The sequence below is a fragment of the Vidua chalybeata genome, chromosome 5, assembly GCF_026979565.1.
Source record: "Vidua chalybeata isolate OUT-0048 chromosome 5, bVidCha1 merged haplotype, whole genome shotgun sequence".
NCBI lineage: Eukaryota > Metazoa > Chordata > Aves > Passeriformes > Viduidae > Vidua > Vidua chalybeata.
Window position 1 is genome coordinate 18,510,312 of NC_071534.1, and position 27,956 is coordinate 18,538,267.

General features: G+C 43.6%; 2 protein-coding genes across 6 annotated transcripts; one reads left to right on the forward strand and one right to left on the reverse strand.

Annotated features, from left to right (window-relative positions):
- Positions 1–1,627: 1,627 nt before the first annotated feature.
- On the reverse strand, positions 1,628–24,377 carry TEF (TEF transcription factor, PAR bZIP family member). 4 transcript variants are annotated; one of them, XM_053942294.1, is made up of 5 exons: positions 23,953–24,377; positions 13,261–13,587; positions 11,570–11,790; positions 10,712–10,923; positions 1,628–8,772 (listed from the first exon to the last, which is right to left on the reverse strand). In XM_053942294.1, exons 1-5 carry the CDS (start codon positions 24,053–24,055, stop codon positions 8,751–8,753), a joined length of 885 nt encoding a protein of 294 aa, XP_053798269.1. In that variant the 5' UTR covers positions 24,056–24,377; the 3' UTR covers positions 1,628–8,750. The 4 variants fall into 4 exon arrangements, with proteins under 4 accessions (XP_053798269.1, XP_053798266.1, XP_053798270.1 ...); XM_053942291.1 differs by lacking the exon at positions 23,953–24,377 and adding an exon at positions 19,163–19,392; XM_053942295.1 differs by lacking the exon at positions 1,628–8,772 and having other exon boundaries at positions 8,787–10,923.
- On the forward strand, positions 19,794–26,887 carry LOC128787811 (uncharacterized). 2 transcript variants are annotated; one of them, XR_008430861.1, is made up of 2 exons: positions 19,794–20,507; positions 20,705–21,673. XR_008430861.1 is itself a non-coding variant. In XM_053942296.1 (2 exons), the coding sequence occupies exons 1-2, from the start codon at positions 20,030–20,032 to the stop codon at positions 25,871–25,873; spliced, it is 642 nt and encodes a 213-aa protein (XP_053798271.1). In that variant the 5' UTR covers positions 19,794–20,029; the 3' UTR covers positions 25,874–26,887. The 2 variants fall into 2 exon arrangements, 1 of the variants encoding a protein (XP_053798271.1); XM_053942296.1 differs by lacking the exon at positions 20,705–21,673 and adding an exon at positions 25,710–26,887.
- The last annotated feature ends 1,069 nt before the right edge of the window (positions 26,888–27,956 follow it).

Genomic DNA, 27,956 nt, shown 5'->3' on the forward strand with positions numbered 1-27,956 from the left:
CTCCTTTCCTTATGGGAGGAAGGCTAGTCCCATAATTACTATTTTGCAATTCTTTCTTAGGGACACCTCACCCACTTAAGCACAAGTCTATCATAGCTATACCATCAGCTTCTGGCTTTACTCTCATTGTCAGTTTGCTCTCCATTTCCTCAGAAGCCTAAGACACTGAAGAAACATGTCAATTTTCTCAATGGTCATGTCCAGCCAACAACCACAGCCAAGAGCAAGCAGAAAGCCCCAAGGCGCTTGGCAGATGCAGCTCTTGCACATTTCTCAACCACCGCATTCCATTGCTGCTACGGAGTGCTACAGACCCAAGTGGAGACAGATCCTTTCTGATCTTCTGTGGATCTGGTGTAGCCAGCAGGAGCAAAAATGAGTACCAATTTATCTGAAGTCCCAAGATCAGCAGATCTTCAACACACAACAGGAAGAAGGCTGAGTAAGCAGTTGTCATATTTCAGATCACTAATAGCTGCAACATTTCCCAAAGGGAACTAGTAATATAATGTGCAGAGTTAGTACATTTATAAACTCACTCCCCACCCACCCAAGAGAACATTCAAGCTCCCTGAAAAGAAGGCAGTGTAACAAACACTGGCTGCTGCTAGCTGATATCCCAACAGGGAAAAAATGCCAAATATCCTCCACTCTGTTAAGGGCATGTAACACCAGAAGGATACATCCAGCACAGCCTTGCATCCACTCAGTTTCTAGGGCAAATTCTTCGCTTGGCCATGTCAAGTCCTTGGCCTTTGATATGTAGTATAGGTCAGGCTCCTCCCTCGAAAGAGGAAGGGTTTCTGCTTTCATAAACAAATTGCCTGGGTCACTAATCCTGCCATGACTCTGGAAAACAGCCAGAGAAAAACAACTCACTGACGGTTTGTTCCTTGCTACCACCCTCCATTCACTACTCATCCAAGAAACATTTTACAAAAGTGAAGATCCAACAAAGATCCTTACTGCAGTTTATCTAGCGATTATACTGAAGCACCAGTGATCTTGTCTACCCTGAAAGCATGTGCGACATGCGGTGAATATATAGAAGACATACATTTCTTACCAGGTTGATCTTCAATTACCAAAACAAAACAAAAATGAGAAAACGCAACCACCAATGAAAAAACCAAACCAACCAAAACCCTCAACAAATCAATCAACCAACCAAAGTTTAGTTAAAAAAAAAAATAATAGAAAGGTACAGAGAAAACTGTCCTCATAAAAAAAAACTTACTTCTTTCCATGAAAATAATAAAATTCTGATTACTTGTGGATGTTCTCAGCCCCAATGTAACAGACAAAGCACGGTCCAAGTGGCTGTGGCTGACTTGTTCTCAGATTTTGCCTCCTACCTGAGGGTTCAACCAAGAGTCACTGCAGGACAAAAAGAAAACCTTGCAATGCTTTTGAAATCAGTTCATCCAGAAAATGAAAGCAGGGAACTGTATACCTGTCACCAGCACACTTAACACATGGGAAATGCATAGCAAGAACCTGCTCCCAAAAGGTGATCAGCTGCTTTAGTGTCTACCAACTTCACTGCAAAGTGCAGGTGTAATGCTGGCAGTGGAGCTGTACACCACACAGTATGCTATCTAGAGAACAAAATTACTGGATCTCAGCATAGTGGAATATACATTTTATTTCTTAAAAAGGAAGGGTACTAACAGAATTTAATACAGTCAAAATTTTACATTTTAAACAAAAGCTTTTCTTTTTCTTAAAAACCAGTTATGAGCAGAGAGGTGAGAGGATTTAAACTACTCACAAAATCCAAGCCGAAGACTTTGAGAATTCAAATCTGTGGTTTATACATTTAAAAAAGTGTAATAAATGGAAATATAAAATAATACCAACTCTGTAATAGTGAAATGCCCTTTCCTCATTAGATTGCTGTTTAAGCACCTTTATTTTCACCCATCAGCTGCCAGGAGTGTTTAGGTTTATGTACAAAATAAGCAGTTTGGGACAGAAGATTCATATATAAATTAAAACCATTTATGGCAATACAGTTTTACCCAGCTGCTTTACAAGCTTTATTATCTCTATCACTTCTGTGGAATTTTTCAGTCAGGATGATCTCAAATGCTCTTGATGGACTGCTTCAAAAAGCAGCTACATATATAGGAATTATATAGACAACCTCAAGGAGTAGGCATCCAAGAGATTAAACAACTTAACACACAGTAAAACTAAGATCAGATTTTTATCTTATATAAATACTGTGCAGATTTATCATCCATCCCACTGAATGAATGGGACAGATCAGTGTCACATCTGAAGACAAAAAAGTACTTTTATCCAAGAGGCAACAGAATTTCAGGCCAAATATAGCAGATAGGAGTTTCCTCAAATTATGCAGTTAAAAACTGTGTGTGTCTGAAAAAGCTTTACAAGAACAGAGTTTTCAGAATAACTTGCACATCTGCCTAGCTGTTTCATAGCTATTTTACAGCCTAGAGACACTGAGAGAGGAGGAAAAAAATTAGAAGAAAATAAAAAGAGATGCCGTTGTCTCTGCCCACTACAAAAGATGTGGCTTTGTCATTTATGGAACACTGCAGACACAGCTGTTACCAGAGAGGAAACTGCTCCAGTCCAGCATTAAAGACAAAGTTACATTATGGCTGGAGAAAGTGTCATCACAGGTTAATCTCTGTACATGAAGGCTGATGGATTAATCTCACCTCCTCCTCAAAACCCAAGCGTTCAGATTTCCCAGCAGACTACTTATAATTCTTATTCCACTGTTTTCTATTTTTTTCTTTTTAACACAAGATAGAAAAGGTCATGAAATCTGATGAAAGGTCCAGCTGTGCAGCATCCAGTGAACATGTACTCAACAAACCACAAGTCATTAATCACTTTCTCTCTCTCTACACCACAACAGGAAACCCGTGTCATCTATGTACATAATGGAACTAATAAAGATGTAGACTATCTAGGTCACAAATGAGCTTCAATAACAGTCACTCACTGTTGCACTGCAACTTGCTGCAGTCTGGCTGAAGGGTGGAGACAAATCTGTTTGAGCCAAAAGAGAGAATAGTTAAAAAAACACACCCAACAAAAACCACCCAGCTTCAGTTTTCCTCAGTCACTAAAGTTTACAAATAATTTAATATTGCTACTTTCCAAATGCTACTCACAAACAAATCAACTGTCCAGCTAACAGGATGGGAAGAGTACAATTATGAATGTAATCAGTGACTACTGTTAAAGAAAGACTGGAAGAGAATCAGTTCCCTCAAAATCTTAGTTTCTCTGCTTAAGTAGCTCATTATTATTTTTAAAACATTTTTTGTTGATAGAAAGCATCACAACTAGACTAGAATTCCACAACATCAATCTTTGTTTTGATTTCTGTAGTTCGCTAGGAAAGAAATAATCCCAAATCAAGCTACATGAAGCATTAACAATATTCAGATATTACAATGGAAGCACTTATTTATTACTTCATAGAACAGATTAGTTTTAAAAGTGTATTTACATGTTCTAAGTTATACAAAATACAGTATTCCAATAATCATGTTAATCACCATATTTCAGACAACTTCACATAAAAGTGCGGAGGATGCATCCATCCCTGATCCTGGCCAGTAGCGAGCGGTCACCCCAGTGTGACAGGTGAGAGCTGCTATTGTGCCCTCTTGAGAAAACAAATCTCACCATCCCTTCTCACGGAAACGTAGCTGCAGATCTAGGAAAACATTCAGGCAGGTACACGAGCAAGGTTTGTTGAGACCCACAGACCAAAATCACATGCCTTAATTTACTAGACGTATGTGAAGTACATTTTAAAGTTTTTTACAGATGTTGTACAGCAAGGGGCTTTTGCTCATGCCTTAGTTAGGAAAATGAAGTAACAAGGGTTTTGGCTATATAACAGGCACCCAGATTACACTAAATATCAACAGCCCTATAACTACAACTGGACAGTGTGTTAAGGACACAATTCTGCAGCTGACTGCCTGGGCAGAGCTTCACATTCAATAACAGATCCTGTGAAGTCCACATGGTTCTCTATAGATATAGGGCTCTTCCCATGCAGAAATGACAGCAGAATTGAGGCCTTAAAAGACTGGGGCCTCAGATAGCAGTTTTGTCATGAGACAGCACCGACCAGGTCACACTGGCAGGTCAAGTCCCAGCGCAACAGCACACTTAGTTGAAGCAGCAGCTATTTTTTCATGCCTTTCTGCAGTAACTCTTTTCCCTATCTGTACATTCCTGTCACTTCTTTCTGGACTGTGGAAGTAGGACCAAGACAAGATGATTCCCAAGACCTAAACAAGTACTTATCTTCAGTATGATGCTAAACTGAGGGGAATCCAAATTGGCCTAAAATTGTAAACAGTGAGATGTCAGTTTCAGCAATTTCACTCAGGTCAGACTCTTGCATTACTCTCCTCTTCCTCTTTCATTCTTTGCTCTCCTTGCCAAGTATCTATGTCTATCTATATATGTATCTACTCAAAGGATTCCTTTTTCCCTGTAGGTATCTGAACTTCAAGAAGTTTGCATTCAGAAAGTGACTCACAAGGCATAGCAGACTATCAACCTAACAAATTACATCCATATGTCAATTTGCATTATGATGAGTTAAATCACTGTAATTTCTCAATTAGCATTATGTTAGCATCTCCACAGATATTTAGTTAAGCTTATTCTTTCTACCTTTACCCCAGTCTTCAACTGTGAGTTTATCTATCTTCACCATGTTACAGTGGCAGATATACAGATCAGAGTAATTATCTGAACATCTAGAAAGCCAGTCTGAGTCTTGTAGTGCTGCAAAGGCACAACACTAGCACTAACAAATGATTCTGCTCTTTATGGATTTAGGTGTATGTTGCCAAAAATATAAAATTTATGCACTAAGATAAATTTGCATTTCTCATCTTGTGCTTAGCAGCTAAAACTAGAAGGGTGAACAAAAGCCTATCTGGATTTTACAAGGTCTGAGATACCTTCTGTCTCACTAAAAATGAAAGCACCTGATCACAAGGAACAAAGCCCTTTTATGCTCAGGTGGCTTACAATACTGAAGCAGCAATATTCTCTGTGCAGGTCCATTATTTTTGCTATCTACAAAAAAAAAAAAAAAAAAATCCGCATAAGTGGTTTTATTACAGTATTCCCAAAGCTGATGGGCTTCCACTGCACCTCCCAACTTGAAATTGATTTGGTACAATTAGTAGCAGGCCTGCAGATAATGATAAACACTGCTGAAAGTGATTTCTAGTTAGAACACCTTGGGCTTTCAAACAGCACAGCAAGGAAATGAAGAATTGTCAGAAAAGACATAAAATGTCACTGCAGAAAAGACGCTTAGCAAGAAACCAAACAACCCAAAAACATTTCTTCTCCAACACAAGTTTATAGTACACTACTTTTTCACTCTGTCCATGAAGGACCAAAAAAAAAAAAAAAAAAAAAAACAGAGTTCAGATTATCTGAATATCAAAACTATCAGAACCAGTTTACCAACACCACACCTGCAATCTGAGATGTATCCACTTGATCCCAGCTATGTTTCAGAGCAAAGCAAAGACACCCGTGACTCCAGCACTTGCTTAAAATTTTACAATAACCACGTAAGACTAAAGACTTTTTCCTGTGGGAGTTAATGAGATCTTTGTTACTAGCTTCAGTGGGAGCAGATCTTGGCAACAGGTGATAGATTAAGCTTCTTGGAATTTTTAGACACAAACCCACTATATGTATATTAGATCATCATGTATGAAAGCAATGCTGTATTAAAAATTGCACATCATTTATTCATAGCTGCTGTCTTCTGTAGAGTAAAACAACACTCATTGTCCACAAATTTCATCCATAGTTTCTATATTTTCAAAGTTAGTACTATGAAATGGCCATGTGGTGTCAATCTTCTTCCTAATGAAAGTACAGCTGTCATAAACCACTCTCTTTCCTGGCAATCCCTGCAGTGATGCTAAAAGGTGCACATGCCCTTTATTCTCTCCCCTTGGAGATGGTCCCTTTGTGGAATGGGGTAGGTTGACATCAGGCAAACTTATGGCCTCTATAGAGTATGTTCCAAGGCTAGAGAACTTCAAACCCTAACAGTGTCAATTCAGCATCTTTTAATATTCAAATTGAGCTAAAAGAATATTTGTTTTCTTATGATCACTAAGAAAACATACCCACATTATCACTTACAGATAGGATTGTCATCCTAGTCAAAGAAACAAAATGATATAGTGAATCATTCTGAGAGGAGCAGAGAGCTCTGGAGCAATAAACTTAACTTCCTGAGACTGCAAAAACTGAGAAAGGAATTCAGCATTGCACAGTATTTTCTGTCTGGCTCTATCTGCACTCCTTTAAATAGTTACTACCTTCTCATCTATCTTTAAAGATACTGCTTTTTAATAACAACACCACCAAATTCTCCAGCTACAAAAGTTGAGCTGCACTCACCCTAAAGTGCGATTTTCCAGTTTTGCAACCCGTAGACACATGAATCACAGATTGTGCAAATCTGCATTGTCCTACAGGGAAGCACAAATATTTGCTAACAGTCTTCTCTGAAAGAAAGATCTAATGAACATTCACTGTTAGTTTCCACTGTGTAAGCTTTTAAGATAACAGAAATAAAACAATAGACTTGCACATGCTAATCTCACTGACTGTGTATTTTGCTGTTAAAATGTCCTGATATACCGCAAAACCAAATCCTGTACACAATATGTAAGTATTTAAAAGATATTCCTAAGCAGAGTAGCATCCAAATGAAGCAACTCTTTTGCCCAGTTATTTAGCTTTTGGCTTTGTAATTTAAACAGGAAGCATGACATTTAAGAACAGCCAGGGCTAACCTAAAATTTAGAAATTATAAATGAAAAAAGTTGCTACATGTACATGCTGTCATGGTTGTTTGCTTTGTTGCTGATTTACTTTTCTTAATCCATGGTTTGGGCCTTTATCACCAAAATAAAGCAAAAAACAGAACATACCAGAAAATATCAGTCCAAATCAGCAATATGCAATACACGTAGAGATATATGCTGCCATATCAGCAACATGGAACTAAGATATTTATTTGATAAAAATATCCCAAGATTATCTCAGAGCTTTATAATCCCAAATTATAATAATACACTCATAGGTATACTTTGGTAACCAGCAAAAAATTAAAGACACTTTCTTGACTTCAGTACATCATCCATTAAAAATGATAGGTCCAAAACTACATTTAATATATAAGCTCTGTACAAAGGTTATGCTGTCAAACACTGGTTATGAATCCTGGCTTTTGAATGTTTTTGCTTTTTATTAAGCTTACAGTATTAGCTGCTGCTTCTCACATTTTTCTCTTTGTGTTTCTGCTGTGAAATTAGGGGAGAATCTCTTGGGTAAACACACAGTCAAAATAATTGTTCAATATGATATCACTGAGCTATGCTGGTAACTAGTCATGCCTCATAATTTTGGCACTTGTGCTTCAGAAAGCTTTCAATATTATATTTTTTTTTGAGGTGTATGCTATTCATCAGTCTTACAAACTCCATTTTGGCTACAAGCACGGCCCTGTACTTCTTTCCTAGAAAGTAACTACTCTTGTTCTTCCTATATAGATTTAGCTCTCAAGCTCCCTTAATATAAGAGCAGATTCTTGTTATGCTGATGAAAGTCTTACGACTGAACTTCCACCTGCTTCCTCCATCTTCTAAACACAATAAACATCTCCACAATCCGTCCACGCTTTCATCTACCCTCTCACACCAGCACAAGGGTCCTCACTCTTAAGCTGCCCATTTTAACTGTGGGATATCATTGGCTGTTTCACCTTCAGCACCACAGTTGTCCTGCAGTCAAGAGACAGAAAATGGTAATATGGCAACTAATAGGCATTGTTTTCCCGGAACTAATACTCATTCGGTAGTTTCAGACTGCCAAAAGACTTAGAGATCAGCAGCTCAGAATAGCACCTTTTCCATGATTGCTAAGTCATTAGCAGAAGAATAGAACCTTTTTCAGCAAGATAGCATAAAAGAAAGTGAGCCTCATAAACGAAATAAAGGAAAAGGCAGGTTACAGCAGTGTAGCTGTGGAGCAGGAAAGCCACCAATGTGGTTTATTACATGGGTCATTTGATAGAGGTTTATTACTCTCTGTATGGCACACTGTGGTGCTTTCTGGATTATTTCAGTACATCTGCTGTAATCTTCTGCACTGAAGTCTCTCACATTATGGGCTGCTGTCTTCCTGGTGTCTTTAGTTCTGCTCTCACAGTACTCCACAATACGCTATGCTGTACCAGAAGCGAGCTGCAGTATTAAATAAAATTCATTATACTGCAGGGAAAAGAGTCTTAAAATATAGCAGTTCTTTATATATACAGACACTTTCATTTAAAACTCCCTCTCTTCTTCCACTCGAGTGCCAAAATGAAGAGTCACTATTCACACAGGCTGTCAACAGACTTTGAGACATGAACTTTGAGTGTCTTGACAAAACCCCAGTAGATAAGCTTATTGTAGTTCATAGTTACAGTGAGAAAGACAGATAAGAAAGCCATATACAGAATTAAGGAGACTTTGCACTTTTCATCATGCCCAGCCCTGGGTAGTCAGATGGGGTACTTGCAGGCAAGGAGGCAGGCAGGGTCATCATCAGTTGTTTGTGTTGGGACACCTCATAGATTTCACTGCTCACTCTGAAGACTGGCGATTCATGTGTGCTTTTTAGTTTCTTTGTTTTTAAAAGTCTTTAAAGTTGCATCACTCGGAATCAGATAAGTCACTTTAAACAAAGCAAAGTGTTAAGTGTGACAATTTATTTATAACATACTTCCCACCATCACCACCACAAACCACCCTGTGAAAGAAAAAACCCCTGCTGAAAGGATGACAATTTTTAGTATGCTTGAAAGAAATTAGACCAACACCACATCAAGAGCCACTCTAGTCAAATTAAGAGCATAACAGCGGGGGGGGGAATAGTTCAAAGCATACATTAAGTGTTGTGGATTAGCCTGCTTCTCCACTTCCTTAAGAATTCAACACAAAATTGCTCTAAACTCATAATTTCCACATTATGTTTAAAAGACAAGCTAGTCTTTAGCATAGAATAGCATAGAACCCTAATGCTTTTCTCATGTATTTTCAGATTTCAATAGAGCAACTGCAACTACCCGCAACATCACCATCCCACATTTACTCCTTAATGTAAATATTATCCCAGGAAGTATAGCCTAAGAGCTCTGACACAGCCACTATCTTAAGACAGCTTCTCTTGTTAAGAGGACTTCTAGACATATACTTCTGGTAAAGCTTCTAGTTCTTGCAGTTGTAGGTCATGTAGAAGGTCTCAACATCACACACAGCATATTTTTTTCTTTTAACACCATATATTGTTGAAGCAGTGCTTGGTGCTGAGAATGGATTACTTCCAAGAGGGCAAGTCTTGTGTGCTAATTTTCTATCAGGAAACATGCTGGAGATAGAACCAGCAAGCATCGAGAGACCAGATATACTGCTGCACAGGAGATAGTGAGGTAAACTGTTCATGTTTATAGTGGGTGTAGCTTATCCCATAGTGTGTTCACGAGGCAAAGGACCAAAATTCTTTCTCAATCTCTTGCACAACAGGTAAGGTGCAGTAAAGTAACAGAGGCTTGTTTACTTCTTTAAAAAAGCCCCTTCTTTCAAAGCATAGGGTGCTGGCCATTTTTTAACAGCTGGGACTCAAGGTTCAGCCTAATGAGCCAGACCTCTTTTTCTTAATCTCCCTTACTTCTCAGTCAAGTGCAACATGCTGCTTTATTGGCAGTTCAAGAGGGAAGACCCTCTAAGGAAAAAAAGGAGGGGTAGTGGTAGAAATACAGTCTAGAACCCACATCAAATTATTTTGTCCACATATGTAAAGCAAGTGATTCACTACTGTTCTCTCTCCTTGATTTCTGCAAGTTATCCAGGATTAGAACCTATCAAGGCATTTAGACAGTATTGTAATCAAAACTGCACTGACTTCGTTCTGCATAACATTCATAGGTTAACCTTGCAATGCTTCTGTTTTTACAAGAGATTGAATGTTTTCCTGTCTTCCTGTCCTAAAGGTTCTCCTATTCCTCTTCAACAGGAACAGAGTCCTATACAACAGATACCTTCTAGTGCCTCTGAATGGGAGAGGAAACAATTTCATGATGCTGCCCAGCAACATCTACTTATATCCTAAAATTATGTTTTATACTTTTACTGGGAAGGAGAGGTGGAATGGAGAGGAGAAAAGAGCAAGAGTTTGAAAATTAAACAAAACAAAAAAATAAAAGAGAGAGAGAGAGAGAGAGAGAGAGAGAGGAGAGTCTCCTAGGCTCTTTCTCCACTTAAAAATAAAGGTTAGAACAGATAGCAAAAGCTCTCTCCTATCTGGAGGGATCCACATTTATTCCTCCAGACAGGTGAATCTGTTCAATTGTATGACGTCAGAAAATGTTCTATCAGTGTTGAAAATAAGGTTCAAAATATGGACACTAAGATTTTGGACAACAGAACGATCAGGGAAGGGCCTGAATGAGTTGTGCCAACAGAAACAGGGTTTGTTTGTGTTTTGTGGTTTCTTTCTAGTGTAGATGCAAAATGACAAAGCCTCCATAAACTTTATTTCTGGGAGTCTCTACAGAAGGCAGAGAAGTCTAAGAGGCTAAAACAAAGAGCCCTAACAAGGAAAAGGGTGTGCTTACAAGGGTCCGTATCTGGTCTCGTATTTAGAAACAATGTTCTTGCATCGTCCCACTTCCTTGCGCAGCTCTGCCACCTCCGTCCTCAGGGCTGTATTTTCTTTCTCAAGAAAGGCTGCCCGAATTGTGATCTGATTCTCCTTTAATCGCCGAGCATCACGGGAACGCTTTGCTGCCACATTGTTCTTCTTTCGCCTTGTCCAGTATTTTTCATCCTGTATCAAAAAAAAAAAAAAAAAAAAGCCAAACTGAGAAGTGTTTCAGAGACACTTCTTTATTGTATAATGATATTCACACTGACTGCTATATTGAGGAATCTCCTCCATAGGTTTGCAGGGCTCTGACATCAAAATGGAGACCATGCAGTACTGTAAGATTTAATCTTGACACAAGTCTTCTTTTAGGATTAACCAAGTGGTTTGCTAGAACTGAAGAGATTTAGAGACTCGGGTATTAAGAAGCTGTCCAACTGAAATGCTTCCTTTACTTAGTTTCAATTCAGGAGTGAACTTCTACATAAAACCACTTGTTCTGTTGTCTAGGTTGCTTAAATCCAGATTAGACATAATACTGGGAAAATATAGACAATGGCCTTCAAAAGTGCAGGTGATGAGGATTTGACTTCATAATTCTTCTACCTTCTGTGTATAGCATGATCAGTTGCTCCTTGCCAGTAATTAGCTCATGATACCAAAACCTGCAAACCATCCAGCACAGCAGTTAGCTTGCCAATTCTATTCTTGGCAATGCTTCTGCCCAATCACGTAGGTAAACTGCATTAGCTCTGTATGTCAAAGGGTGTGGACAAAGAGTCAAACTTTTATCAAGGCCTAGAAGAGTTTGCAGCAATAAATCTGTTACCTTTTGCTCATCCGGGACAAAAACCTTCTTGGCTTTTTTAATCATAGGTTGTGGTTTCAGGTCCTCTTCAGTAAACTTGTGTTTGCGAGGATTGAAGAGCTCACCACCAGGCACACTGGACAGCACTAAATCAGCAGGGTCAGGGTTAAAATTCACCTCAACTTCTACGCAGTCGGGATCAATGGGGCTGGGCGTATTTCTCTCATTTTGTGGTGGGGACTCTGGCAACAACAGGAGAAATTACAAGATATTCAGCAGGATGATGAGAATCAACAAAAAAGCCACCCTTATTGCCCTGTGGTGAGAAATATCAAATAGAATTAGTTGGTGCTTCCCTGAGGTGTGGTGGGTGCTGTACTGCTGCTGGTACAGAGAAAGAGTTCACAGTCCAGTCTGTAATATAACTCTAGGAGCATATGCCAGAATAACAGACATGAGTAGACAGATGCAGGACATCCTTGGCAAAAATTACATGTTTTGCACACATAAAAAGCACCTTCAGTAGCAATAAGAAGGGAGAAACTTGTATGAGCCTGAGTTTTGTACCATACAAGTCCTTACAGAAACAAGCCTGCCCAAAGACCCCAGTCCCTGGGTCCCTTCAAAGGTCAGACAAGCAGACTTCCAAACAACTGACTAAATAAAGGAGGATTTGCTACAAATGCAACAGCAGTCTTCTTCTTTGCCACATAGGAATAAATGCCCCAACAGAAATATCTGACACTCGTAGTGTTCATATGAACTTCATCATATTAATCTATTGTTTCCAAAACTTTGTGTACATTAGTTGCAAAACTGTGTGTCACTGCAATGTGGAGTAGTGATCAATAAATAAGTTTTGCATATACCACCTAGAAAAAAGTTACACCCTTTAACTTACAGAAGGAGTTCCATGTTATCATTCCCACAGATTCACAAAAGAGGTCCAGAGCAAAATGCTTTCTGTAAAGCTTGCTCTTAAAATAGTACTGTGATGGCTATCATGTTTAAACTCCAAATCCAGGGCAAACTGAGCAGCTGAATTCTCTAATAGAGAAGATCTCTATATTACAAATGAAATTTCCTAGTACCATTTAAGCACAGTTTTGTTTGTTTGTTCCTCCACTGCCACTTCAAAGAACCACAGAACATCAAACTGCATCATTAAAACACCTTTGCCAAGTGTCTATTTTCACATTTCCCAAGCTACCACAAAAAGATTGCTTTATTGTTTTTCTATTTAACATTGTTATTTGAGGTACATTTAAGTTCACATAAGTTCACCCAAGCAGACCAAGGTAGTAAAAATGACTTATGACAAGTTATCAAATCTGTTGTAAAATAACCTGAGAAAGTATTTTCTCCATTTGTCCAGCTTCTCACTACATTAGCAATACCAAGAAAGCAAATACTTTATGTTGCTACTTCAGCTCTTATAATTTCAAAGGCAAAACAGACTGCACACTGATAGACAAGCATACTGCACACTGATAGACACTCATTCTTTATAGGACGGGAAGAGGTAAAGAAAACAAGAGGCAGCATCTTCATGTACTGACACATGAACTAAGGCTCTCTATTGAGCATGTTTAACTGTTCAACCTGCCACAGCAAACACTGACAGGTTAGCATGTCTCCTCTTTGATCTAAAGGGACACATTTTAATATGAGAACAACAGAAGTCCCTCAGAGCCCCATATTATTCCATCTACCTGTGCTGGAGGCTGCTTCAGATTGCTGGTAAACTGCAGTGGAAGAGGATGATGCAGGAGAACCAGTGGAAGCACCAGCAGATTCCTTCCCTTCCAGCTCAGCCACAGGCAAGAGTGGGTTCTGGTTCAAATCCAGGTGAGTAGGGCTGGAAGGAATTCCATTCTCCAGCAGAAACTCATCCAGATCCATGTACTCCAGGTGGAAAGACTCTCCATCATAAGGAATTGTCTTGTCCCAAATGGGTGGCATGAGGGAAGCTGAGACTGCCATAGTGCTGGCAGCTGCTGCCTCATCTTCTTCAAGTTTTATTTTCTCCTTCTCTTTATCTGAAAGATACAAGTAGGTCACTGTACAAGCCGAAACACAGGAGAGACTCGAGGTTTAAGAGTCCAACAAAATCCCCATGAAAGGAAATTCAGTAAGCTCATGGTTCTGCCTCGTGACATGATCTGGAAAACCAGATGTTGAAAAGCAACATTTACATATGGAACACTCTAACCCTCTGTAATGGCTGGACCACAGGCAGCTGAGCAGCCTTGCAGACCAGCATCTTTGCTGTGATAGCTTACCAAGGGGAGATGAAGTGCTGAATGGAGCTTATTAACCAGTCACTGCAAAACAGCCTGGTTTTCACATACCCATCTCAGAAGACAACAAAAGTCCTAAGCAGGATTACATGGGAAACCATTAAGAAAATTCTGAGGAAGCAGAGTAGCTTATTCTATGCACAAAGAAGGAAATGTGCAGAACAGTAATTTAAATACAAATGGGAGAGGAATATGGGTTTTCAGATTACATCTGAAAATCAGTCAAAAGGTCTATAGGACACCAAAGACCTGGATGCCTATTGTTCAGCATTTTAGAAGCATTTCTCTCTGAAATGACTCAGCATGTCCACAGAAAGCAATAGCTCCAAGTGCTGCTCACTATAGATAGCTCAGAGTACCTACATAAAATTTTCACTCTTTGGGGAGATGTCTAATACGGCACACTCCCACATCACACCCCCAAGTCACAAGAGACTGATGAGTTTTCCTCCATTTACTGTGCTACAGTGCACATATTACAGAAAAATGGCTGTTTCTATGTTCCCCATAGCTACTGAATCTTAACAATTGTCTGGGACAGAATCCAAGCAGAAAACTCAAGTTATGGAATAATTACATAATTTAAGAGATAAAAATAAGCTGGCAGAAAAAAAAATTAAAAATCCAAGTCATTTTCCTGATCCAGTTCTCCATGCAGGTCTATCAGCAGAGAAGGAGGAATTTCAGAAGCAGTGCTAGTACTGCCAGCACTGAGCCAGCATTGCTGTCAAAAGGAAGGGACAGTCACCAGTTGTACCCTAAGCACCTGCAAACTGGGCATTACCAATACTCAGTTCAATAGAACAGGGACTCCAAGGACATAGACTGGACCAGTTTGGATCTCCAGTATTAACAGAGATTAGCCCAATAAAATGCACCAGTCTTTGGCATTGGGGTTTCCTAGACTGGCTACAGTATGCTAAAGGAGCATTTTTCTTTATCAGGGGTGGAAGTGGGGGTGAAATTTGGCTCTAAATCAGAAAAGCCTATTTATACAAAACCTATTCTGATAGAAGTGGCATTCCTTCCGCTGTTGCCTTAGCTGATGTGGATCTGAGACTGAAAGAGCTTTTTATGGCTTGAAGAACAGTGCTACCATACAAAGTAAATTATCTACCATATTCTGCATGTTTTATACAAAAGAAGATACTGATTTTAAACCAAGCAGCTGAGAAACTATTCACCAGTCACCAGCTTGGGATCAAGAGCAACTACCTAAAGGACACATTAAATTCAGACCACTGGCTCCTGGACCTAAGCTTTGGTAATATCACCTTGCAGCTTTTGGCCTTCTCCTTGTCACTTCACACTGCTTCCTCTGAACTGCCATCTTCAGCTCCTATTCCTGCTATAAACTCCTTTTCATGGGGAGCTTTGCAACTTTCCTACCCTTTGTCTGGGCAAAGCAAACATGCAGGTTAACAGTAATGATGTAAATAACCAGAATGTTTCTAAACTGCTCCTCCTTGAAGCCAGTCAAGAAACAGCATCTACTCCACATATAAGGAAGATTTCCCTTACTAGTGAAGCACACCCTGACAAATTGGAACCATCATTTCACCTGTGAATAGAGATTGTGTACTCCCCAACATTTCATAGTGCCCAGCACAACCAAACCCAGATTTGCTCTGGATGTTGTGGATGATATCCCAGTAAAGATGGCACCAAACAAATCCAAGCAACAATAATTAATTATTTGTAAATAACTATTTTTAATTAGCATGATAAAAAACTTGTGAAATGTTAAGTCAAAATGTCAACTAAAAAGAAAAAAAAAATATTAACTCTTGAAAACAGTACACCATTATAAGTTATGCCAGTTTTAATACAAACCAGCATTGCTTTTGTTTTGCAACAGCTAATACAACACCTCCAAGAGAGGAGAAAAAAAAATTAACTGATTGTTAGACTGAATATAAGGCTTAAAATATTTTTCAGAAGGTAGATGCTAAAAAGACTACACTACTGGCATATGTGGCTCTTTACAGATCTTTTAATGCCTTTTGGATGTGCATGATCATCCTGCTGTCCTGCAGTAACCTCGATACACTGTGGTTCCTCCAATTTCCTCTTGTGATTGTCCCTGGCTCACATCAGATTAGATCCTTCCTCCACGTGAGAAAAGCATCTGAAATTTTTTGTCCTTTTGCTACAAGCTGACAACTTAGCAAGCACTAGGCCCCCAGTGCTGTCTTTGTTTAGCTATGCTGTCTCTCTCTCTCTCCTCCCTCGCTTCTAACAGTATCTGAAATAAAATAGCAGAAATTAACACATATTGGGAGCTCATCTATTTCAAAGATTATACATAATATGGTAAAACCTTTGTATGATCATTTTTGCATTGATGTTTTCCCAGAGGCCTTCTTTCAATTCATTTAATCTTTATTTCTGCCACGCAACATCCTGCTTGGGTGCACAACATCTAATGAAACACTAATTAACTTCTTGCATCTTGAGGGGGAAGTTTCTGCCTACATCAGCACAGGGACCTGAAAGATTAATTCTCTTAAGATATTTATAGTGTAAACAGGTATTACCTGACAGTAGAGCTGCAGTATCCTAAGAGGCTCCATTTGCAGTGATTCAAGGTCACCCTGATAAATCTGGACTGTACTTCTGCAGATGATGGCTCATGTCCGATTTAACCCCCTCATTCTGCTACTGTGACCTACTAACTGGGCTGTACATTTGCTGTTAACAGTGAGGGCACCAGTTTATACTCAGTGACTTAAGTGGACCATTCCAGTTACTGAACTGCTGGAAATAATACTGTTTTAACCAAACGCAGCAGCATGAAAAGAGCTTTATTCCCTGTCCTGGCTTTTCCTCAAAACCAATTACACCAAAGCCAACCAAAGATTTTGGCCACCAGGCTGTCAAGAGCTAGCCCAGCCACAAACATTTATTTGACAAACTTCCTCTTGTTCACCAAAAAAATATCGTCAAATTATGCTGAAAACACTATATACACGTGCGCGCACACACACACACACACATATATATATATATAGGCTGATTGCTCCTAAATCTTTAGTCCCACTTGTAAGGACGGAACAAGGCAGGTTGCAGGGTTCCCTATCCCTAATGCCCATTACTGTGATGTTTGCTGAGGCATTTCTCCTGCCACAGCAGCATGCAACTGGTGATTAAGGCATCCTTTGGAGAGTATGCAGCAGCTCATTACTAATGGAAGAGACCTGCACTCCTGCTCCAGAATATTAATTGCCTTCCCTTAGCCCACAGGACTTTTCCTTTTTTTATAAAAATATCATTATTTTTATTTATTTAATCCTTACAACATACACAACAACAACTCCCAGCAAAGCTGGTGAGCTGTACCTGGTCCATGGCAGGACGTTCAAGGGGATGGCATTCTGCTGGAACTGGCTGACCTCCCTCCTCTGTTGCACAGAAAGATTAGAAAGCTGCTTGCTTTGACTGGGTAGTCAAATTACCAACAGTGGTTGGAAAACCCACAGGTAGCTTGCAGAGACTATAAATGGACAGACACTGCAACTAGCTGATATAATTCCTCACAGAATAAGACAGAAAATTATGTTTTTGTCAATAGGCATTCCAGACAAAAGCGCAGGGTCTTTTCTCAGAAAGTTTGCTGAAAGTGCACCACTGGATTAAGTGAATGAGTAATTTTTTAACATTTTGAGTGTATCACTGTTAAAAGAACAGAAAATAATCAAGGACCCTCTGAAGTCAGTCGAGTCTTAAGACTACTGACAAGCCTTTTGTAAATTAGGAATAACTACCTGGTGACAATGAAGGCATTCTTTCTTTTGTTTTGAACATGCAAACAAGAAAATAAACAGAGAACAACAAGTTCCACAAAGTGTGAAATGAAACAAAACAAGGCGAACTAAGGAAATCTATGGAGAAATCTTAAGAACAAGAACAACCTGAACTTTATCACACCATGAATGGAGAGGGATAATCAAGATGAAATGGACTGACTAGCAAGCTTCAGAGGCTCCAGCTGAACACCTTCACGAGCTGGAATGGGGTCATCTAGTAATCAATTAGTATCAAATGTTTCTAATTAAAAAAAATGCACTACCTCACAATCATATTAATTTCAGAATTTTACATCTCCATAGGCTACATCAGATGACTCTGAAAACAAAAATCAGCCCCAAGACAAAGTCACTAAATCCCTATCAGCAACCATACATCAACTGAAATTGCTCCTGCTAGCATTAATGTCTTTAAAAAGGACTGGGTGCAGAAATATCTCAAGAAATCCCATTATTTTGTAGAGTCAAGATTCTCTGTGCTGCAGCATCCTGCACCATAGCAACATAACTAAAACCTTTATGACAAGATATTTTTTTTCCCAGCAGAAAGGAGAAAAAGTCTCCAGAATCACAAAATAGATTTACAGGGTATTGTGCAATATTAGACATGCAAGGTAGGTGGGATCCTCACTGATCTTGCCAACCTTGCTTATGCTGTGGTTTACCCTGGATGTTGTCTACCGTTCTAAAAAATTATTTTTAACCTCAAAATTTGTAGGTGTAAGGACTTTCATTACACACTAGTGCACTGGGCATTACAGCAGTGCAGATAATCCTGAGCCTTCCTCAAAATGAAACTGATACTCAGAAAGGCAAAAACACTGCCAGATGAGAAGGAGAAAAAAAAAAAGAAAAAAAAAAAAAGTGTGCCATCAGCACCGAAGACTATAAGCACTAGCACCGTTATTTACACAGCTGCTGTCCACATCACCAGCGGCAGAGAGGCAGCTCCAGCCCATGCAGGACTGCATGTGCAGGCAGTCACTCATACCCTTATGGATTATCACCGAACCTAATCTCAGAGGATCCGCTGTTTACTCGTGTCATCGGGCAACTTCCCAGCAATTAAGGTCAAGCAAGACTCGAAACCTTCTCATTGCTGCTCCCAGCTACGCGTCTACAGGCGGGGGAGGCTGCAGAGAGCCGAGGGACTAAAACCAGCGTGTCACGTCTCGGCTCCTGCCCACCGCTCGCTCCCGCAGCGTTCGGTTTTGCCCAGCGCAGGCACCTACACGCTCCGGAGAGGACGATGCCCGGGAGGCGGGGAGCGATCCCGTGCCGCCGGCTCTTGGCTCGGCCGGCCAAGGGGGCGGAGGGAGGGAGGGACGGGGCGGAGGGAGGGGGCCGGAGCGTGCGGCCTCCCCCGCGGGTGCTCCCCCCGCGGCCAGTCCCGCCGTGACCCGGCGGGTCCCGCCCTCCGAGCCACGGGGCGGGAAGGGGGCGGTGGGGGTGGATAACTGGGGGGCGCCGCGCGCTCCCGCTGCCCCCGCGCGCGCCCCCACGCTCACCCAGGCGCGCCTCCCGCGGCGGGTTCTCCATCAGCTTCTTCAGCACCAGCGGGAACGCGCCCGCCAGGCCCCGCCGCTCCTGCTGCGCGGCGGCCCCCGCGCTCCCTCCGGCTGCAGTGGGCTCTGGTCCTCCCGCCGCCGCCGCCTCCTGGTGCGCGGCGCGGCCGGGCATACTCCCCGCGGGCGGGCGGGCTGTCAGCGGTCACCGGCGGCGCGGGGCTGCGGCGGCGGCTCCCCGGGACCCGGCGGCGGCGGCAGCGGCGAAGCGCGGAGCGAACGGCGCAGGCGCGGTCGGCTGACGCCCGGCGCGTGCTTCAGTATTCATGAGCTCGGGGGCCCCGCCCCGGCCCGGCCTCTCCGCGCCCCGGGATTGGCCCGTGCCCCCCGAGGGGGGTGGCTCCGCGCGGACAGGCCCCGCCTTCCCCGCCCTGCCCGCCCCGCAGCCGGCGCGGGCACGCGCCCCCCGCCCGCCAGGGCACGTGCGGGGGCGGGGCCTCAACGGAGCTCATTAGCATTTGTGGCCCCGCCTCCTCCCGCTTCTCCCGCGGGCGCTGCGTCACCGTCAGGAGGGCGGAGGAGGCGGGGGGCAGGGGGCAGGCAGCGCGCGCGTGGGCGGTGGAGTCCGCGCGCCCGCCCGTTCCCGCGGCCCGGCAGTGCCTGAGGGGGCCGCGACCGACCGGGCGTCCGCGAGGACCGTCCCGGCAGCGCGACGCCTGCCAACCCCCTCCCCGTCCTGTCCCGGCGCCAGCGCTCCAGCCCGCCCTTGCATATCCTCATTTAGGATCCCGAAATCACCTTTCGCGCGTGTCCTGGATTTAATCTTCCTCCGTCCCCACACGATGCCCGCAGCGGCGTGCCCTACATAATATGGGCAGGGAGAGGGACTTCACTGCAGTGCTGGCATGGGCGGGCTGCTGGGGGAAGGGAGGAAAGGCCGCCTTTCCAAATTGTCATAATCACAAGAAATTCTTGCGATTCTGCAAGCGGCCCCCTTGCTCTAGCAGCAAGGATGCCGTGCTGGGATTTAAGCTGCTGAACACACGAAGGAGCAAATATTACCAAGTTCGTTCTCGAGAGCACAGGTGGATACTGAGGAGCTTCTCCCACAGAATGAATAAATTCGCAGAAGTGTCAGATGCTGCAGCCACAGGCTTCTCCTGTCAGCAGTGGCTGCTCTTCCCTCGACGGGATGGGCTGCAGCAAACCTGCTATACAGTGCTGCGAGCCGGGAAAGGGAGGGGTGTGCTCCGCTGGGATAGGCCTGTCTGCGTCCAACAGAGCCGCGGGAGCGAGAGCAGAGGCATTCCCGTATGTGCCAGCAGAAAAAAAGACATCGTCCTCTCAGGTAGGCACTTGGGCATCTGCTTGGTTGAACTTCCCCCCCCACAAACACACCTCAGACACTTAATTTAACTGGCAAAACATGCTTTTACCTGACCCTAACTAATAAACCCTGATTGTCTTTGTGACAAAAAAAAAAAAAAAAAAAAAAAAAAAAAAAAAAAAAAAAATCAGGTCTAAACTCTTCTCCACATACCCCAGGAAAAGGAATGGATTTGAAGTCACACAGAGTAGGTATTTTCCTCCACTGTCTGACTGCAATGAGGACCAGAGGACGCCTCCACCCAACCTGGGCAGACGTGGAGCTGCCCCACCCAGCAGCAACTTCTCTTGCATGGACTGGGAGGCCCAATCTGCTCCCTCCTTCACACGGAACGGGCGGGACTCTCGATGCAACTCCTGCACACATGCTCCCTAATTGGAAGCTTGGGAAAGGACACCCTGTTAATATAGGCTGGAACGGCGCAGGTTAATGCCTCTTTTATCAAGGCTGATAAATCCAGTTGTGAGAAGCAGGCAGAGCAGGTCATGCTCTGCTGCCCAGCGTGCTCCAGGGCTGCTGCGTGCCCTCCACGGACTCCTTCTGCCTTGCCAAGCTCAGCTGGCAGGATGAAAAGGCACATGTGTGAAAGGGAGATGCCACTTCACAGAGGGTAATGAGACGCAGATGTCAGACCACACACGACAGAGGCAGCACACACAGCTTGGCAAAGGGCAGCAAGCCTGCAGTGGTGCTTTTGTCTAGGAAACAGCTACTGATAGGTGGTAGATAGAGAACACAACCAAGTGAGGTCACAAAGGAGCAGCTTTTAGGCAGCCAAAGTGGGGCAGGCTGCAGGCTTCCCGTTCAGTTATGGCTCTCATGGTCACTTTGTTGCATTGTTGTCAATGCTGGTAGCCCCCAAGGATGATGCTGTGCCTCAGTACTGTACAACGCTCCTTCAAGGAACAGGGTCTGCGCACATCACCCCTGCAGAGCTCAATGGCAGCTGCTTTACTGGGTAATGTCTGTATGAAGGGAGGTTATTAAAACCACTCAGCAGCTTTTACTCCAGGGCTTTTCCCTTTAGATTGACCATGTTCTTCCTCCAGCACATTTCCACCCATGCTCCACTATGCTAAGTTTTGTTCTGCACCACCATGAGTTCTACCACCATGAGTTGGAGAGGATCTAGACTACACAGCATTAGCTGCTCTTCCCAAAGGCAGGAGGGAGGGAGTTCCTGAGGAACATTCCTGTGGGTTGCTTCTCATATCACCCTGCTCCAGCATTAGCACTGCCCTGCCAGCTAGGAGGGAGGCTGCCCTGAGAGCTTTTCCTCACTGCCTCTGGGGATTAGGTGCTCAAAGCAATTGCCAACAGAAAGCAGGCACTGTACCACAAGCGTTTCCTTCTTGGTTAAGCTGGGATCTGCCTGGGAGTTTTACATTTGCTTTCACTCTGCAGCTGAGAAGGAAGAGTGGAGGACAGTAAGATGTGAGGAGAGGAATGCAGTGGACTTGGCTGTTAATGCTGGGAGTCTTGTCAGGGCCAGGTGATACAGAACAGCCCAGTTCTGGGGTGCAGCAGGGAGGGAGGCAAGTGATAAAGCAGCTCACTGCTGGGCACAGGATGTGAGGGGGAGACGTACAGCAAGCCCCACTGGGAGGTTTGAATAGCAGAATAGAGAATTTCAGAGAGAGGCCTGAGAGCTAGCAAATCCAGATGAGTGCTGTCCAAGTATGGAGACCCAGAAGGAGAGAACTGAGCTCTGTGGGAAGAGGGCCATGATGGGAATGCTGGTCTGGAGAGGGAGGCAGCATAATAAAGAGTTCTGAGGACTACGGGAAGTGATGCGGAAAGGCAGGGTGGTCCTGGAGCTGAGGAAGAAAGCTGCCACAAAACAGCACTCTTAGCTGCCAAATAAGTCACACTGAGTTAAGACTAAATTATTCTCTCTTCAAATCATTGATCTCTCCTCTACCCCCTACTCTAAACAGATAGGTCTTGCCAGCACTCCTCCCTTGGATTAATTGAATCCACTTGGCTGTGGAGAGCAGAGAACCCAGAAAAGCAGCCAAACTCAGCTTAGCCACAACAAGGCTCTGCATCACATGAGCTGCCCTTGGCTGTTACTGCCTCCTCCCCGACAGTTCCACTTTCTACCTGGGTACTGTCAGCTGGGGAAACATGCCCTGGTCCACACAACAGTGGGACTTCATACAGTATGGTATGTAAACACACCTCTTAGTGGGCAGTCTCAGCAAAGAAGAGAGAGAGCTCACAAGAGGCAGCAGCAGAGCAATGTGACAAAATGAGCCCCTTAGGGGTGGGGCAGTTCCCCTTGCCCTATTTCCATTTTCCACAGGGAGCTGTGCATGTGCCATAGGGCTCACTGTATTACAGCAGGTGTAGGCAGCTGCCTCTCCTTACATGAATCCTTTACTGTCACAGGAGCAGCCTTTTCTCCCAGTAACCCTGGAGTGAGAGCAGGGTCCCTCTCCACACTGTGTGTCTGGCTTTTCTGCTCCTGGGTTCTGTTGCCCCTCAACACAACAGAGCTGCCTGGATGTCCTGGTTGCAACTTCCTAGAGAAGAGCAAGCTCTGTGCATGTTTGTTTCTGTGAGCTCAACTCACTCATGCCCAGACATAGGCTTGTTCAGCCGAGGTGTTCCCACACACCTCCCCAGTACTAAGCAGCAAACGTTAAAACACAACAACCAAAAAGCAGCTTGTCAAGGGTGTGTAGCATCCTATCCAAAACCAGTGGGTACTCAAGCTGTGTGATGGGTGCTTGGAGGAGACCCAGCATTAGCGAAGCCATCAGTGCAGCATGAGCAAAGTGTTCAGCACAGCAAAAGCCCAAACTAAATCCCCCAAACTAAGCCTCCCGGGTGCTTTCCATTTGTTTTCTACAATGCTGCACAGAGTGAGAAAACCTATGAGTACAGAAGTGCTCTTGCAAAGAAAATGCAACATTTGCTATGTTCTCTATCCCAGTTTTTCACTGCTAAACAATTAAACAAAGTTTGCACAGTCAGCCTGCCCCGTGCAGGCTGGGCTCTCTGGACAGTCTGAGTCTGGGAAAAGGCAGTGTCTGGAGGCTTAGTGGTTATTAACCATAGGATAACAATGAATGGCAATCCTGGAAGTCACTTCTATGTGACATTTGTGCCCAAGCCTTTTTTGTGCATGAATCTTTGAGGGTTTCGAAGAAGTAGCTGAGCTCAGAGATTAAAAGGATCAGCAGCTCAGCATGATTTTATAATCAATCCATTGCTGCCGTTTTTCCTCCTAGCTGCACAACATGCACAGTGCCAGAACTCTCAGTCTGACTTGGACACTTTGGGGAAACACACTCTTGAAGGGCTTGCAGCAAACAAGATCTGCCCCTTTCTCACCTTGCAGCTCAAGGAGGGGATGGAGAAATCAAAACAGAACCCCCAGTACATATTTCCTCAATCCTACCTGTCATTTTGTTGTTCCAGGGCAAGGAATACTCCAGTAGGGACTTCAGGACTTCCGGAAAGTCCAGGGCAGTGGGGCCCCCAGGGGTGTTGCAGCTGGACATGTCCTGTCCTGGGACTGTGACAGCAGAGCAAAGGGAGGGCCAGGTGCCTGGCCACCAACGTTACAGCCCACTATCCTGGGCGGTGCGAGATGGGCTCAGAGACACCCGGAGCAGGTTTGCTGAACTGCTCTGGCTGAGAAAAAACAAGGAGAATGGGAAGCAGCCTGGCAGAGATGCAGCTTGCCCGGCTGTCTTCACCTCCCCCTCTCCCACTCTGAAGTGGCCAATTGTGGAAATAGCTTGCAGCCTTGCAGGGCTGGGCTGGGCGCCTGGCCAGCGTGGTTTTACAGGGCCTCTCCCAGCCAATCCGGCAGCAAAGAACTGGGCCAGTTATCTAACTTTGCAAAGGCAGCACCCTTTTCCTTCCCAAGGTGTTATAACAAATACATGTGTCTGAAGGGAGGAAAAAAAGCAAGTGTGTGCTGTTAGGGATACACATTGGCCGCAAACACAACAGTAGAGGGATCCTCTGACTCGTTCTTGGGAGGCTCTGACGAGCTCCAAGCTGTGCTCCAAGCTCCAGGCTGTTACAGGGAGATACACATGCTGTCTGCATCTGCCTGCTAACTTTTTAGCTCAGATGAAGATAGTGATATTATTTGTATGTGATGCAATAATTATTGCATGTCCCTCCTAAGTTAATATTGATAATAGCACAAGGTTTCTTTCTTATAAAGCGTGCATCATCCCCAAAATACAGGATTTTTCTTCTGAAGTGCCACAGAATTTTATCAGAAAGCAAACAGCCTCCTCTTAGAGCCATAATGTATGGGAAGAGAGTTCATGAACCCTGCAAATACCTTGGTAACAGCTGGTTAAGTAAGATCTTGAGCACACAAAGCCCCTGTTCTCCTGTCAGTGAAATTTTTAGCATGGAGAAAAGGACTGGAGACAGGAGGATAAAAGTCTGATCCCCTTTATCAGAACCTGCTGTGAGAAGTAGCATCTTAATGTGCTGTGGTCTTTTCTTTCGCTGAGTGTGGTATTTCAACAGAAGTGCCTTCATTTCTCAGTTTGTTCCTGTCTGTTTTGCCAGGCTCAGCCTTACAGTGCCAGTGTAAGTCGGTAGAAACCAGATATTCCTGCACTGGTCTGCGAGGCACAGGAATCGGACACACTCCAGCAAAATCAGGCATGGTGTTTGGTTCCATAAGGAAATGCATTTGATTTAACCCAGTAGAAACCAAAAAGAATTACCTAGCCAGGTTGGGTGGTTGAGAATTTGAGTTTAGTTGGAGAAGACTCATGATCTATATCCCAATCTAATCAGGCTCAGAAATCACACAATAGTTAGTTTAGTAGAATTTGTAATTATGATACAACCTCTTCAGTTTTTCAACCAGTCATAACTATCTGTGGTGAAGCCATTTAGGGAGAACAGTACCATACTAACCCTGGGCTGTTGCAGTGTTCTCCACCCACCCAAAGCTGGAGCCAGCAGTCTGCAGATGGTCAGTGCATTCTGGCTCCTGTGAGCAAGAGACATGATCACATCTCTCCTTCCTGGAGCACAGCCTGCCAGGCAGGAGATCCATGTCCTTTCCTGAAATCTTCCAATCCATTCTGGAAGACTGGACTCACTCAGTCATGCCAGGCATCACTGATGTTTGGGACAGCTACTGTCATATATGTCTCATTTTGCTTCTTATCACAGGCTGGCAAGGGAAAGTTGGTGGGAACATGGTAGCTGTCCAGTACCAGATGCAGCTGGACCCCTGGTTTAGTTCCAGGCTCAAACTTGTTATGAAAGCTGAACAAACATCTGACCACATGTCTGGAGGGACCCAAGAACTTCACAGCCACTGCTGCAGCAACTGACTGACATTTATGGCTTCAGAAAATGAAGACATTCATTCAGAGAAAATTCATAGACTCATGGAATGGTTTGGGTTGGAAAATGCCTTAAAGATAATCTAAATTGTCTCTTAGCAGTTTTAATCATTTGCCTGCAATAGACATCTCTAATTTTTTGTCTAGAGATCTGAGAGTGATGAAATATACACCTCATCTAGTGTTTGCCATGTCCACACAGTCTCGTATGAATACTGTATGTCCCTCTTGATTCAGAATCCCAGAACAGTGAACTCCTGCCCACCAGTAGAGCTTGGGTAATATAATTAGCTGGAAGCATCAACACCATCCTCTCTTCAAGCCCCAGGGAATCAGAAAATATGCTATGGAGTAGAGTCATAGCAGTAGGGAATGTCCCTGCCATGGAGAGCAGAGCATTTGAGCTGCTTTAGTGAATGAAGTTGAAATGTTGTCTCTGGAAAGATGCAAGCATGGCCACAGATTGCATCACTTCTGCTGGCTGCACTGTTGTCAGATCAGATATGTTTTTATTGTTTTTGTGATCCCATTTTAGTGGAGTTGCTGGCAGCTCTGCTCCATCCATCACTCAGAAGCCCAGACAGCCCTTAACAGCACATTTTCTCACAGACTCAACCAGCCATAGTCAACTTATACTGGCCCTAAGTCGATGGCACACAAAAGGAGGCACTTAATGTGATGGAAAAGGCCAAACTCCAGGAACACAAATTTAACTGGCATAGACCAGGGTTAACTTCACTGTATTTTCTGCTGGTCTCTTGTAACAGCTACCCACACCACCCAGCTGTGCTGGCTGAACCTCTTGGCACATTTGCCCAAGGAGTGTGTTCAGCAGTCCTGAGTGGAGGATTGTGAGTCCTTCAACATTTGCCTTGGTCCATACTCTCCCTCCTTTTACAATTTTATTCAAAAGAATTGTTCTTTTTTTAAGCAACCAATTCTTGTACCTTCCTTCCCCTGACCTCTTTACTTTCCTGCAGTGATCAGGTGCTTCTGCTGGCACCAAAGCATGTAAATGTCTCTTTTAAAACCTCTAATTCTACTCCTGTCTCTAATGGAACCTCTCTAGAGAGGTGTGCCATTGGGCCCAAAGTGAACTACAGAGCAACACTGCTGAGGTGTTACTTGTAGATACAGCCTTCCTGGCAGTTTGAGACCCTGAAGAATCTTTTCAGACATTCAGACTTCTCATACAACCCTGCTCATTATAAGGAGCCGGCTAAGAGGGTTCTCTGTGCATGGGTCCAAGTTGCCATCTTTCACTCAGCCCCAGTAGTATTCCCTCAACTCCTTCACAAGGCCGCTTTCACAGCGCTTCTGGAGTGGCCTTTCCCCTGTTTCTGCTCCTGCCAGTGTCTTGCAGCCTCCCTCAGACCCAAAACAAGAGCCAGTGCCACACTTGTGCGCCTCCTCAGTCAGAAACTCCTGCACATTATTGCTGTGGGTCTTGTCCTTGGTGGTGGTACCTGGCTGCTCACCAATTTATGAGGCCACCACTAAAAAAGGGAATTTAACTGTTTCTCAGGTGTGTCTGAAAGCACAGCTGATGGGGAACCCAGCAGCAGCAATGACATTTGACCAAAGAAAGGCATTAGTGGTTATTATTACTAATTGCTTTTATCTCAGCTTCTTCCAATAAGGTGAAACTTTGGCTTGGTAAACTAATGGAATGTGTCCTCTTAGAAAATAAAAACTTTTTGTCTGATTTTCTAAGGACACAAAGCTTATGCAACAGTATTATGTATCCTTCCGTCCATCCATCCATCCATCCATCCATCCATCCATCCATCCATCCATCCATCCATCCATCCCCAGAGCATGCTACCCAGTTTGGCAAAGGGATAAGTACATTTAAATATCTTATTCTGTTTGAAAGATAAGCTAGGAAGAGGAGAGTCAAATTAATGCCTCCCCAGAGATATAACCTGCTGTTCTGTGTTCTGTATGATCTGGGGCCCATTGGCAGTGACAAGGGACAGGCAGAAGCCAACAGTACTGAAGGGACTTCATGGTGACTTACAAGATGACACTCCCCTGAAGTGAATCTGGAAAAAAAGGATAAAAATGTATA

Excerpts from the sequence above, each read along its gene's own strand:
- TEF (XM_053942291.1), bottom strand. The coding sequence starts at position 19,334 with ATGCCCGGCCGCGCCGCGCACCAGGAGGCGGCGGCGGCGGGAGGACCA. Across the intron at positions 13,588-19,162 it reads GCCGCGGGAGGCGCGCCTGG|ATAAAGAGAAGGAGAAAATA; the intron begins GTGAGCGTGGGG and ends TGTATCTTTCAG. Across the intron at positions 10,924-11,569 it reads TTGTCCCGGATGAGCAAAAG|GATGAAAAATACTGGACAAG; the intron begins GTAACAGATTTA and ends TTTTTGATACAG.
- LOC128787811 (XM_053942296.1), top strand. The coding sequence starts at position 20,030 with ATGGGCAGGGAGAGGGACTTCACTGCAGTGCTGGCATGGGCGGGCTGC. Across the intron at positions 20,508-25,709 it reads AAAAGACATCGTCCTCTCAG|GCTGGCAAGGGAAAGTTGGT; the intron begins GTAGGCACTTGG and ends TTCTTATCACAG.